This window comes from Lolium perenne, chromosome 7, assembly GCF_019359855.2.
Source record: "Lolium perenne isolate Kyuss_39 chromosome 7, Kyuss_2.0, whole genome shotgun sequence".
Lineage (NCBI taxonomy): Eukaryota > Viridiplantae > Streptophyta > Magnoliopsida > Poales > Poaceae > Lolium > Lolium perenne.
The window spans coordinates 51,409,700-51,424,626 of record NC_067250.2 but is presented as its reverse complement, the minus strand read 5'-3'; the positions used below and the strand labels follow the sequence as shown (position 1 = coordinate 51,424,626).

At 41.3% G+C, this 14,927-nt stretch overlaps 1 protein-coding gene across 1 annotated transcript in view; it reads right to left on the bottom strand.

The window, feature by feature from the left end:
• LOC127316049 (agamous-like MADS-box protein AGL28) overlaps positions 1-2,945 on the bottom strand; it is a 33,825-nt gene extending 30,880 nt beyond the window's left edge. The window contains exon 1 of the mRNA XM_051346472.2: positions 2,244-2,945. Within this exon, the coding sequence (XP_051202432.2) occupies positions 2,244-2,945 (702 nt within the window). The remainder of the gene's footprint in view (positions 1-2,243) is intronic.
• Positions 2,946-14,927: the final 11,982 nt, after the last annotated feature.

Below are 14,927 nucleotides of genomic sequence, written 5' to 3'. Positions count from 1 at the left end.
GCGGGTTCCAAGAAAGAAGGTGAACTACTATTATATCACTCTTTTTGTCTCTTTTTCTAAGGGACAGTTCTCACCTTGCCCTCATGTTCTCTCCTTGATGCTTGTCTCCTCTCTCTTCCTGACCATAGTCCTCCTTTTATGATACCAATGGGATACCACAGTGGCCAGAGCAAGTAGACGGAAGCTATACATGTGGTTGGTCCCATCATGATATCATCCCTGACTAAAAGGATGGGTCTTCGACCAATCCTACCTTCCTGTGAAACCTCACCAATCTTTATCTTCTCTTTCCCTCTCAGGTTTCGTCCTTATTAGGCCATTAGGCTATTAGGTGGGGCCTCTTGCGTCGGCCTTGTGGTAGGCCTCCCACTTTTGAGTAGTCGGTAGCTGTGTCCTCGACTGTGGCTCGTATGGATCTATTTGTTGCATGGTCTTTGTCCTGCTTTAATCTAGGGCCAGCATGATGCTTATATATCATTCAGATTGCAAAGTAATCATGGCTAGCTCACTTCTGATGCAATCCTTCCCGGGGCCGAAGGAAGGAACGTCATGGATGGTGTTTCCTTCCTTGGGAAAAGGGGATGGCCATCCTTCCCGGATTTCATCCTGAGTTCCCACTCAGGTGTCACGAGGCCCATGGTGTGGCTCTCTTCGGCAGGCAGGCCACGCTTTGCGGGCCACATAGTCGATTTGGAGGACCCTGGTTTCCATAGTGATAACACCACATTTTTCTTACTATGTTTTGTAGGGATATTGAACTACGCCTTGAGGTACGTATATAATGTGCTCGAGGTGAGTACCAAATTTCAAATGTCTTTCTATATTAATTAGTACGCATATTGTATTTGGTGTTAATTGATGTTTTGCATCTTGGAAGAACAATATATCATCTAAACTTTGGTTGAATTATTGTGGACAGGTTGTGGTATACCAGAAAAAAGAAATCCTCAGTATGAGACTTCAAAGTAGGTGTTTCTTTTTTGTGCTCATAGTTATGTATATACGATAGTAATGATTTGTGCATGTGCACCATTCGTTGTATTTTCGTAGCATGGCTATTCACACTCCATCAATCACCAAAGATCATCTTGTTCACAACACAAATCAAGTTTATCAACAATTATAGTTGAAATTAAAGGAGGCAGCATATGTGATGGTCGTCACATATTTGCAAGTTTGTTGTTGTTGAAATTAACAAGCAAAGCTAACACCATGCATTAAAAAGGAAGACGGTTTATAGTATAAGCGTGGATATTTTCTCAATGGTTCTCTTCTATGTTGGTAGCGGTGCATATAACATAGTCATAGAGAATTTAGGCAGTCTTAATCTCTTTAGAGTTTTGTTCTATTTTTAGTCTAATGGTAAGATTTGTCAGAATTATTGAAAAAGTTCAATTTATTCAGATGAATCTCATAGTGGATTTTATTGCCATTTGTAGTCTTCTCATATCTGAATAACTAGTTGATGACAGTCTCTTGGGATAGAGTTGTACTTCTACTTTCAATTTCTTTAACAAGCACAACTCCTACATTCAGTTGATTTAATACCTTTTGTCTAGCAATAAGTTAAGAGAGACATAATTGGATTCCATGTTCCTCCTTCATCTTCAGATGTAAACATCTCAACAATACACATTTCATTTAGCTACAATGAAAACACAAGTTTTGGTAGAAACGAAACAATATTCATTGCATAAGACTCACAACACGCATATCTTGCCTCAAAGAGTCTTATTTTCCTAATGAAAACATGACTAGCTTTTCACCTATTATATCACTAGAATGGAAGAGTTAACTAGAATCTAAAAAAAGCATCCATGTTGTGTCTGAATATCAACATCTTGCCCACTAGAAGAAGACGCCAATGCTGGATTTATTTGTCCACCGTTTCCCATGGATGATTGGCCTACATTGATACCATTATAGCCCAAGTAATAATCCAACCCATGTAATCCATTGTTCCATGCCTGATGCGATAGAGGATAACCCCATTGGTCAGAGCTAAACATGTCATCAATGAAAAAATCATCGATACTACAATTGAGTAATGGTGGGGTGGCCGCAAAACTATGCTCGATTGTTGAGTTGTGGCTTGTGTCGTTTTGTGGTGGTTGCACCATGTTGTAAGAACTTTGGTGGTTTTGAAGGTGTAGATCATGTGGTGGTGGTAGCTCATGTGGTGAATCGGGAATTGGTTGAAGCAGGGAAACCGGTGATGGTGGAGGTTGTAGCATTTGTGGGACCTGAATATGATGAAGTGGTGCCAAAATTTGTTCTGGTGGGGATGGTAGTGGAAATGAATGAAACTTGTGTTGGGTAAGATAGTGAGACCATGGCAATAACATCGATGAAGGAGCATTATTGAAAAGATCCAATGATGGGTCTCTTTGTGGTTGCAGGTTTTGGATCATGCTTGGGCCACTGGTATTAGCATTGCAGCCATTATGCAATGGAGGAAGACGTCTTCTAATGTCATCTTGAACCCTCGAGAGGTCATTGAAGAGCTTATCAAGATCTTCAAGACTAAGATCTTCTTCCTTTGAGAACAGAAGTTTTGCCTCCATACCTTTGTTGTCGTCTTGGATCTCCTTCATACGTTGGATGGAGAGTTGGTTTCTCTTACCCTCCTTCATGTTCTCCATGTCCAACCGAGCAACCTCGCCTTGTAGGCGTTCAATTCTTGAAGTTGTAACCCCATTGGTGAATGGAGTTGTTGGTGGATGTCCTAATAGAAAAGCATCAACAATTGGTTTGGCTGATGGCGCCCCAAATGAGTGCATTTTTCCATTGTCCTTCTCAAGGACGACGGCAACCTTAGCACCAGTAAGGACAGAGAGGTCAGCAGCGCCTTTGTACAAACCTCCACGCCTCTTGAAGAAGGTGACATCGCGGTCTTTATCATTATCAATGTACATGACACCCAACCGCCTCTCCCTCCTCGGCATACTAAGGAAGACAACTAGAAAGCAACTTACTACTAGAAAAAGGGAGAAGACTCTACAGAAGACTAAAGATTTAAGGATACGGTTGGCTAGTGACATAATTGTGTGTGGTATGAAGCGATGGACTGCCCTTATAAAGAAGTAAAATATTGTGATGTTATAAAAAAAAATAGGAAATGTGCAATTTTATAGATACTATTAATTATTAGCCAATTATTCATATGTGAGTACATTGCATCGTTCTCTGTAACAGCTAATATATCTATTGTAATTTTGATTTCACATACATATTTAGAACCATTAAAAATATCTTAATACATCAACATCCTTATCTTGACGCATTGAAGCTTTGGTGGGAGTTGAATACTATAAACTATTGTTTCAATGCATAACATTATGGTGGTCAAATTATTTTGGTTACTAATTGCATGAAAATCAATTAATGGTCACAATTATTACATTCAAATATTCTATTAGTAGTCATGTCATAGAAAGGTAATAATTAAATTCATTATCTTTTAGTGAAGTATAGAACTTTCTTTGGGCCTTCTAGGCCTTTACTGGAGAGCGGAGAAAGGAGAGAGAGAGAGGACAAGATAAAACCGATGGGGTTGGTGGAGTTGTGTTATTTTTTACCATGCCATGTCATTAATCCCTGGCCTTACCATTTCCACCAATCAGAACTCGCCACCTTTGCCGAGTGTTGCACTCGGTAAAGCCTTATATTTTTTTGTTCTGTTTTCTCTTTTATTTTAGAAATAACCACTTGCAACAAAATTTATATTGAAATTTTTGTGTTTTTCCACACAGCTAGTGCATATAAAATAGCATGATGTCGCTTTTGTGCGGTTCCCCCTATGGTGTGCGCCCGTTCTTGCGAAATGTCATTTTTCGGGGGTTGAAATATTTTTTTGTTAACCAGCTACAAGAAATGCAATCTTCAATGGTACAAGAAACACAATCTTCAATGGCACAATTTACTACAATTCACATACATGTTGTGCATTCATTTTCTGCGATTTCATGGTATTTCCTACGGTGTCCTGCCGATTTTGTTGGAAGCAGGCTAGATTTAAACTAAGCATCAACTTTCGCTTGTTCTAGATTTCTTGCAAAAATTAGTTTTGGGTCCACAACGTGTTATATTATCAGAGGTATGATGTCGGCTTCGCGCATCTCCAAACCGGGGCCTCACAGCGCCCATTTTTGCGAAAAGTCATGTCTTTGCCTAGTATCCATATTTGACACTACGCAAAGAGGATCTTTGCCGAGTGCCACCTAAAAATCACTCGGCAAAGAGGGTATTTGACGAGTGCCATATAAAAACACTAGGAAAAAAGAGACTTTGCCAAGTTTAATATAGAAACACTAGGCAAAGATTTTATCTGCCGAGTGTTCATGTTTGAGACTCGCCAAATGCTAGAGGTGTCAGTCCGCTCAGCAGACGTGTGAAGGGACATCCACTCTTCAGCTCCCTTTGCCGAGTGACAAATGTTGACACTTGGTAAATCCCCATAAATTAATGTAAAACATGATATTATCATCATATATGTTGCAAATATGTGGGAATTTAATATGATAAATGAAAAGTTCATGTATGCATTTTACATGCATCAGATGGCTCTACTCTAATGCTCACTTTTAGAAGAAACTTCCCAGCTTCCCTAATGCAACAATGGTACGAGCTGCAGGGGATTGTCTCCAGTATCTCGTATCTCATATTCAGATGAATGTGGTTCCTTAATCTGGCAATATGAATCTTCTGGGGACTACTCAACTAGCTCTATATATGCTATTATTAACTTTGGTGGGGTTACCCCTATTTATATTCCGGTTGTTTGGCAACTTATCATACCCCCAGACTGCATGTGTTACTTTGGCTTTTGTCATAACAAACTCATGACTAGAGATAATATGCTTAAGAGGAAACATAAATAAACTTGTTTGCTGCATCTTCTGCTCTGAAGATGAAAGTATTGATCATGTTTTCTTCCAATGCATTGCGGCTAGGCAAATTTGGCACATTGTTTCTAATTTCTTTAATTCAGTTATGATAGGATTATTTGTCTATTGCTAGGTTCTGGGTTGCAAATAAGAAACACCCAGTCCTTAATTTTGTCTGTGGTGCCACACTTTGGTGCATCTCGAAATTCGTAATGAGATGATCTTTAACAAGCAACCTTGGCTTAATTTGCACCAGATTCTTTGGATGATTCTGATTTCGATCAGAAGGTCGAAGATTACCTTCAAGGACTTGATGCTCCCTCTCGTCAATCGCTTCTGCGAGCATGCATCGAAGGAGTTGTCAGAGACCTTTAGAATTCAGAGTGGCTAACTAATGGTCGACCTTGTCAGGGTTCTTGCCTATCCTCCCCAACAGCTAAGAAGGCGGCGCCGATCGGGAACTGGTCTACTCCCACCTCAACACTTGAGGCATCAGCATGCATCTCTCCTAAGCTTGCTGAAGCTTGAAGACCCAGTTGTCGTTCGCTGGAGTTAGTCCCTGCACATCGTCGCCCCTGCTAAGAAGGATCTTAAATATCTAGAGTTTCTTCTATGTTTTTTCGTCTAGATTTTGTTCTTGTTTAGCTACTTTCGCAGCAGTTAATGTTTCCAAAAAAGACTCCAGTATGTTGGTTTCGTTGATTTTATCAATGGAACCGGGGAGGTTCTCCCTGTTGATCTAAAAAAATTTGTAAGGTATTACTACCTTCGTAACTGCAGCATGTGATAAATTATGAACAAAACAAGTTAATAGCATGTGATTCTTCACAACTTAGGGATTACTACTAAACATGGATCCATGTTCGAGTGCATGCATGCATTGTGCAAATACCGTAATTCCTGGTTTTACAGGGTAATTTTGAATCACATACCATGCTAGATATACACTCACACAATGTTAAAGTATACTAGAATTTTTGAGAGATTTAGTATTAAACCTAATTTACCATAGTCAGTTAAACTCAAATCCTATAATTTTTCATTTCATTTAATATATAAAACTCCATAAAGATTACAATGATACTACACATCAATCACTTTCAAATTTCAAATAAATTTAGAAAGAAAAATAAAAAAAACCATAAATTTCTCCACTTATCCTTAAGGAGGACAAGTGGATAAACCTAACTAATCATATTCTTAAGAGTCTCTCTTGCGATGGCTAAACTGCAACGACGACAACATGCGCGCCATCCTCCGCGACGGGGGCGGCGACATGGACGCCATCATCTGTGACGACGACGGCAACATAGACGCCATCCTCCGTGACGGTGATGCTCTCCATTCTCCACGCAAGATTGGATCTGACATGGGCAGCATATCGTTTAGAATCATGAACTGGGCGGTGAAGGTCGAGGTCAAAGAACAAGAACAAGATGCAACATGGTCCAAGAAAAGTTGAAGACCGTACCTTCAAATTGGGAGATGGTAGCCGACATGGATAACCTTCAAATTTACAACTTTCTCGTCCTCTTCCCACAACTAGAGTGGGGAGGGCGGTTAGTAGCATGGATGGGATTTAGTGAGATCTATTTTTTCACTAATCTATGTTTTCTTGGCTATTGGGAGTAACTATCGGTGGGTGCTGCGGTGTACGGAGCGGCAGTGGTCATTAGGCACTAAGTGCTTCATTAATTAAGTAATAGTAAAATGGGTCTAGCTAAGAGCCACCACAACGCTTAGGCGTTATTAGCCATCCGATCTGCTTATCAAATGGTCCAAATCGATGCAGTATCCTGAAGCGTCGCTAGCTTCCTTCCATCTCGTTACACGGGCCAGCTCTCGTTACTGGCTTCTACTCCAGAAAACGAGTTATGGCTCATCTGGTTAGTCGGGCCGTAAATTGCTAAAATGGGCCTAGACTTTCAGCCAACCTGCAGTCGTTTAAGGCCTCAGAGTCAGCTAGCTCAACAGGGCATGTCGCTCTGTGATCTGACTGCACGCTCTTCGCTAACTGCGACCCGATTCGGCTCGATGCGCCGCCAACCTCCCTCCTTCCTTCAGCGCAGCGACTCTTGGGGGAAAGCCTATTGGCAGAGGTAACACCATGTCTCTACCATTTGCGACTACTAGGGCGAGACCCGAGGCGATATGGAATGGGAGGATATGGCGTCGCCGTCACCTGTCCATCGCCTCCTCACCGGAGCACTAATAATCTGCATCCAGAAACCTCTCGGAATCCAATGGTTTTCCTCTGGAGGAGTGGGGGCCCTTCATCTGCATGGTCTCCAATCCATCACCGTTGTAATTGTAAGGATTAACCTGATATTTCTCTTCGTCTCTCCCTTAATATTTGCCTGGTGTCTCCTCTTATAATCCATTTTCTTGTCTGGCATCTCTAATGTTATTGCTACTCTTATTGATTAATTATTATTTATTTATAACAGGCCTGATAATCTGCAGAGAAAATATTGCCGTTGCTTTTATCTAATAATTGTGTACTGGTGGACATATGAGCAGATTGGAGCCAAAAAAATTGGTATACTTGGACATAATGCTTAGTTTGTTGATTGTGTATTTGCCGAGTTTGAATCTCAATAGTAGAGGTTAAGATCTCATATGAGATCCTACTAAAACTGAGATTGATGTACTTACCTTTTTACGACATATTTGTTGATTTTGGACGTCAATCCTGGAGGCTGAGTTCTCAATGATGGTATGATGGTTCAGATAATAAGCTTAAGATGGAAGATTGTGAGACTAAGGATTTCTGATGCTTACAACGATTGGTATAAATGACAGACATTATGGTTATCAGCTTTTCCCTTGCCACCACATACACATAAAAGATCATTTTCCTATTAATGATTGCGAGCTTCTTAGGTCTCGATAATGTTGCTACCTACTAACATTCAAGACCCCGATTGGTTTCAATTTGTACTGTTTTATGGTGACGTGCCTTGACATACTGTCTGACGCAGCTTACTGTGAAGCATCCGCTATGTTGCTTGAGTATTGGTTTCAGGAAAACTGGATCTTACAAGCTGTTTGTATCTTCTTCTTCTTCTTCTTCTTCTTCTTCTTCTTCTTCTTCTTCTTCTTCTTCTTCCGTCTGGGCAGAAAATATTTGCCCTGTGTTACGCAGGGAAAGCCTTGTGAATAAGTAGTAGTTAGCCTTGAGAGAAAATAGATACCATCCTTCACAAGCACGCATCTTCTAATGTTCAGGTTTTGCAGCATGCTCCTCTCCAAATCACCATACATTGAACATTGATGCACACGTTTTATATAGCCTCCAGAGATATTCTCCACCTCATTTGATGTTACTACTATAAATAGATATGTATTAGGATCTTCTTCACAATTCAACTCCATGGAAATTCATTGATCATATTATTGATTACTCGTGTGATCCGGTGGACAAGTTGCTCGTCCTTATTGGAATTGTACCTGGCACTACTACTGAGGTATGCTCTTGAAATTTATTAATAAGTATACCATCATCATATGATGTAGTGTTGTTTTTATAATTGGGTGTTAAAGATCGAAATTCCTTTTGTATCTCTTCTTGATAGCGTTTCTTCTGTTCCGTTGGTGGTTTTGACCACTCTTGTTGTATAATACAATAAAGTAATTATGCAAAATTTTAAGCAATCAACAGTGGTGAGCTACCAGTGCAGTTGTTAGAGGTATTACTAATCAAATGGTACTTTGTTATATTCGCTTCTCATATCCATGAGCTTTTCTTTCCACCTATCAAAGACTGCTATTGGTGAAGGGAAAGATGCAACTTATTTACACTCTAAGTCCATCCAACCTTCTTTTTCTGAGCATTTAAGTTGATGATTTGATGTGCAGTTATTTTGTGCTGGTTATATTATTACCCCTCTTGTTTTTCTAACTATGTTTGGTCTTCCTTCACAAAAAAAGACTATGTTTGGTCTCCCTGTCGAGGCTCCTGCCAATGAGAACCCATCAATAAAATCTCCAAAGTAATGGAAAGCACATGCTCTCATTCGTTAAGAACCCTTTTGAATGCAATTCATTGTTGGATATGTTCACTCTAAATTTATTTAAGTTTTATAAATGTTAGAGGTGTCACTCATTTATTTTGCGCGCCGACGAAAATGAATGTGTTGTGCTGCTTCTAGATATACCATGCTGCGAGCATGATCAACAGCAAGGTTCCTTTCCTTGTGTGGACAGTCTGCTGCTACCATTCCACGAAGGTCTCCTGACAGGTCGGAGTTGGCCTGCCGATCAGATCCAAGAAAGAACTACAAACCTTTCTGAATCTTGTCATTTATGACCTTACCGTATCACTTTGATTGGGAAAATGCACACACTGACGGCATTTCCAGAATTGTGTAGATCATGCTACATGTGCACTGCAGCTTTATTGTTTGATATTAAATTGATGAAAAATATCAGGAATATTTTTTTCATCACATGGTAGATTGCACAAATGAATCTACTTTGAAGACTGACACGGAATAATTGAGATGTCAGGCATATATTTTTCACACTTCTTAATTCTTATGTAAAAATTGTATTCATATATGCACATTATTTTCTCTACGAACAAATTTAGTCATTTGATTGTTAGATTTTTCTCTTTTGGATTATATTTATTAATTAGAGTACCTCCCATTTCAAAAGAAAAGGAAACTTCCATGAAAAACGTATTTCAGCTTATTTTATATTTTTTCATGGTTTATCTTTCTGTTGTATTTAGCTTTTTCTGAGAGTTAATTGTTTTCAGTGTTAGCCTATAAGAATATATAAGTTACCCTGTGACGAACCATTTAGATTGGTATCCTCTCCAAAAATAGAAAATACAATGGTTTCAAGGATTTTAGTCATCCTTGCTATTTCAGGAGATGGAGTTGCATGGGTACAGCGATTTTAGCAAACCCATCGTTCATATAACTTTTGTTATACATTGTAAAAAACTGGGTCAATCTTTCACTTGATGAGAATTGTAGCCTTCAGCCTTCAAGTTAGCTTATAATATATATGATGTGTTGTCAGAAATATAATTGTTTTGTATACACTAAAGATAAGCTGGCTCATTTTGCTGGAAACTGCTATTTCGCACAGGAAAATCAACAGGGTGTAAGCATATCGAATTACAAGTGACCATCTCCCATTTTCAGACAATTGTTGCTTGTGTTTATATTGTTGCCTTCCAAAATCTGGTGGGCAGCAAACTTGTCTTTACCCACCTAATTATAGGGATGTATTGGTATTGATACCGAACAAAGTGTGATGCAAAATTCTATTACATGACGTTTAGAACTTTTTGTGTACTTAGTGTTTTTTTGTTAGACTTTATATTGTTTTGTGGAAACCATCTGCAATTCTGGAAAATCCACTCCTGATTTTACTTTTTTCTGAAATCTTTTTACACTTATGATCAGGTGTACAATTGACATGGGAGCAAGCGAGAGAACAAACTTTTTCTAAGGCAATCAAGAAAAAATAGAAAGCCGTAGAGTAGCAGGATGGACGCCAAGTTAGTCCTCAGGATTCCTGAACTGAACAACAATGTCATGATGGGACAACATGAAACCGTCTATGGGCATGTATAAGGTTATGTCATTTAAGTCTGAAAATGTGATAGTTGTATGCCAATTGTGTGAGATGTCATGGTATCCTCGGTTGAACAATAATTGGAAACACCACGAGAAGGTGTATATAGGATTCGTGTGATCCCTTTGAATTGGTGCTTTTAAAATATATGCATGTTGAAGGGAAATATAGAATTTCTTCCGGGATCTGCATCACTTTTTTTTCGAAATGGGGGTGAAACCCCCGGCTTCTGCATCCATAGATGCACACGGCCCTTTTATTGCAAAAAATATCCGAGTGTACTATATCAAGTTTACATCACCAGCAAACTCAAAGTATTGGCACAGACGCCAAAAAAGAAAAAGACGGATACAAATAGGCTAAACATCGGTCAATCGCCTAGAAAGCCGCCAGATAGCCTGGTTGTAAAAATCCCGAGTAACCGTGAGCAGATGGTTGCACCCAGTAAGCATATGATCCAGCTGATCCACCGGGAGTAAGAGGGACCAATCTTGGATCCATTGTGTAGCCATATGGATAACCTGCAACAAAATAGAATTGTTTGCATTGTTAAAAACAACATTATTTCGACTTCTCCAAATCGCCCAACATAAAGCCGATACCCCAATGCGTATTCTAGATTTAGTGTCTTTGTCAATACCATTCAACCAGTTTCCAAACATATTTTTAATATTGGTAGGCGGAGGAATATTATATGTGCTGAAGACAATGCGCCAAACAATTTTTGACAAGGGACAAGAAAGAAATAAATGTTCTATGGATTCCTCCGCATCACAAAAACAACATTTCTTGCTTCCCTTCCATTGTCTTTTTATCAGATTATCCCTAGTAAGCAAGACCTTCCGACGTAAGAACCACATGAAGATTTTGATCTTCAATGGTACTTTTAGTTTCCACAAATATTTGGTGGGGAAGTGCTCATGGTAATTCATTAAATCTTCATACATAGACTTGACAGTAAAAATCCCAGATTTTGTTAATTTCCAAACAAATCTGTCCGGTTCATCATTTAAATGAACCAGTATTAACCGGTTACAGAGATGCATCCATTCATCCCATTTAGAACCATCAAGAGTTCTCCGAAAACCAATATTCAGTGGTCTTGATGATAATACCGAATGGATAGATACATTCTTATGCATAACAATGTGATATAATGATGGGTATTGATGAGCCAGAGCCATTTCTCCAAGCCAAACATCCTCCCAAAACCGCACTAGGCTCCCAGATCCTACCCGAAAGGAACCATGTTTTAGAAACTCATCTTTCACATGCATAAGTCCTTTCCAAAACGGTGAGTCCGTAGGTTTAACCTGAATCTGTGCTAGCATCTTATCTTTAACATATTTGTTATGTAAAAGTTCTTGCCAAGTCCCCTCCTCAGTTAATAACTTGAAAAGCCATTTGCTAAGCAAGCACTTATTTTTCATTTCCAGCACCTCAATTCCAAGCCCCCCTTGGTCTTTTGGTCTGCAAATCATGTCCCATTTAGTTAGACGATATTTTCTCTTCTTGTCATCACTTTCCCAAAAGAAACGTGATCTATAGAAATCCAATCTTTTCCTAACACCCACTAGTATCTCCAGAAAAGATAACATAAACATTGGCAAACTAGAGAGAACTGAGTTTATCAAGACCAGCCTATCTCCATATGATAGTAGCTTGCCTTGCCAGCATCCAAGTTTTCCTTGAAAACGAGTCTCTACTGGATTCCACTCAGAATTCTTTAATTTTCTATGATGAATAGGTACTCCTAGATATCGAAAAGGTAAACTCCCAGAATCACAACCAAAAATCTCTCTGTATAGAAATTCTTCCTCCTTGGCCTTACCAAAACAATAGATTTCGCTCTTATGAAAATTTATTTTTAACCCCGATAGCTGTTCAAACAAGCATAAAATAAGTTTCGTATTAACAACTTTTTGTAGATCTGCATCACTTATGATGTCTAGATTTCTCCAATACCTGTTTTCTCCATTATCTTCTATCTATTATCTCGAGATTGACGGGCGCGGCAACATGCGCTTATATGGTCTAGTGTAGTCCTAAGAAAAAAGGTGCTAGGTGCAATTAGGGTTTACCTAACGCGCTCTCAGGCGATTAGGGTTTGCTCCTACCACTCCGGCGATCTCACGATCTCCGGTGAGAGGGAACTCAGTTTCTAGCCATCACCCGATCTACCTCATTCCTTGCACGTTCCCTACTCGGGCTAACCAAGGGGCCGACCTGGTTCGGCTTCCCGGCCTTGGTAGTGGTCTGCATTTTTGGGCTAGGTTTGGAGATCGGATCATGGCGGTGGAAGAAGAGGGAGGAGGTCCGAGCGAGATAGTGCACGACGCTGGCAGTGAACCATCGTTGGATGAACTGCTACGTAGTCTCAACCTGCGAGGGGAGGACATCGAGGGTCTATTTGTAGCAAAGAGCGAGGTGGAGATTCTGAAGGAGGAGAAGAAGTGGATGGCGGTGATACGCGTGTTGACGTCAAAGCCGTTCAGTGCTGCATCTTTGAAGCAGACGCTACGGTTTGCATGGGCGCCGGCATAGGAGGTGAATTTGAGGGACGTGGAGGAGAATAGATTCCTGGTTCAGGCAAACTGCCTTGGAGACTGGAAGTGGATCACGGAGCAAGGTCCTTGGATCTTCCGGGATTACGGCCTACTGATTGAGAAGTTTGATGGAAGTTGTAGCACAGTGGCAGTGGAGCTTAACAAGATCCACGCGTGGGTTTGCATCCACGATATATGAGTTGTACCAGCCAGCCTTTTTTTTAACAGTACTGGGTCTAGAAGATCCCAGGGAAGATTATATTCGAACACGTGGCGGGCCCTTTACATCACTTGTCCTAAAGAACCTAGTATTTGAAGATAAGGTCTCTTTTTTTTGCAGGAAACACCCTGTAAGAAAATGCGAAAACGCAATCGAGTACATCGGGCTCTCCACCATCAGCACGCCGGCGACCTCCAGGCTTTGCAGCCGAGATCAGAGAGGAGATTGCTCGCGAGCTCTTCTCCGGCGAGTGGACCCAGCCGCCAGCAACACCAAGGACACCGGGGATGCACCACTTGGTTTCCTTGGCATGGCAAGCTCTGGCGACGGATCCAAGGACCTCCGCTTGGGAGGTTGAGATCAGGCCGCTCGAACGGCCGAAGATCGCGGCGACGACGACGGTCACCGCGTGTTGTGCGTAGGAACTCCCAGGGCACCTTCTCCTCATGGTTGCCGGACCAATTTCCGCAGGCTCCCATCCCTCGCCACCATGGACAGCCGAGAGGAGCATCAGAAGTGGTTGGCCTCCGATGAAGAAGAGGCGGAGACGCTTATTGAAGGGGGGCCTCCCAGATGCGGAGAACTTCCCTATCTCCCACCTCAAGAGCACAGGGAAGGGCCTCACCTGCGATTGCCTGGCGCCGCGTCGAAGCGTCAGGGAAGAAGCTGACCCCGGCTGACTCCAGATTCTGTGTCGCTAGCCACCTGCTTCCTCCTCCCCTCGCCTCCATGGCCGGCCAGAGGAGGAAACCAGAGCAGCAAAGCATCAAGAATCGAGGAGCAGCAGAAGAGGATCTTATTAGCAGAGATCCCTGTGGTGGAGGAGCTCGCCGTCTCCGGCCGCCGGAGCTCGACGAGGAAGGACCACCAACCCAGGATGCACCATATCTGATCCCAGAGATCTCGTGCCCTACTCCAAACTACCGGCAGACCGCCGAGAAACCTAGAACTAAGCCTATCTACTACTCCGACGCCTCCCCTTTGCCATCTCCGGCCGGCATCGCCGCCGGAGAGGGCTCAGGGTCGGCCCGGCCTCACCTGGCGGACTCTCAACGAGGAGGGGGAGAGAAGAGCGGTGGGAGGGGAGAAAGTGCCTGGCGAGATGGCTTGGATTATTGGTTGGGGATCTCACCAGCCAGCCTTATAAGGACGTGGTTGCTGTATTGAGACATTATGCTGAAATTGAAATAAACTTTGAAAGTTCTCATCCCCTTTCCGTCTCTCTCTAACCTGCTGCAACCACTGCCCCAATTCCGCTGCAATTTCTTCTTGTATCTCGTCAGGTCCTATGATTGTTCCTCCCTAATCCACCGGGAAATCACAATCTAGCATTGGAGCTCTTTCAAAATCTTGAGATCTATATCATGATCAGGGTTCAGAGGACAGTCCCCCATTTTTGTACTGCAACGAATAGGTAAGGTTGCCATGTTTTTCTTGACTCCCTTATTAAGGAAATAACTACAATTGACAATCCCCCATTTTTGCACTGCAACGAACAGGTAAATTGGCATATGTAACAAGCATGTCTTTGTTTCAGCATGAATTGGATTGGACTACTATCATTGGTTCACCATTTGAATAGGTACCTTTGTTCTTCAGTCTCCCCTTACTAAGGAAATAAATAAAGTGGCAAAACTCTTTAAACGTAGGCATATTTTACAAGCATGTAATACATTTATATTT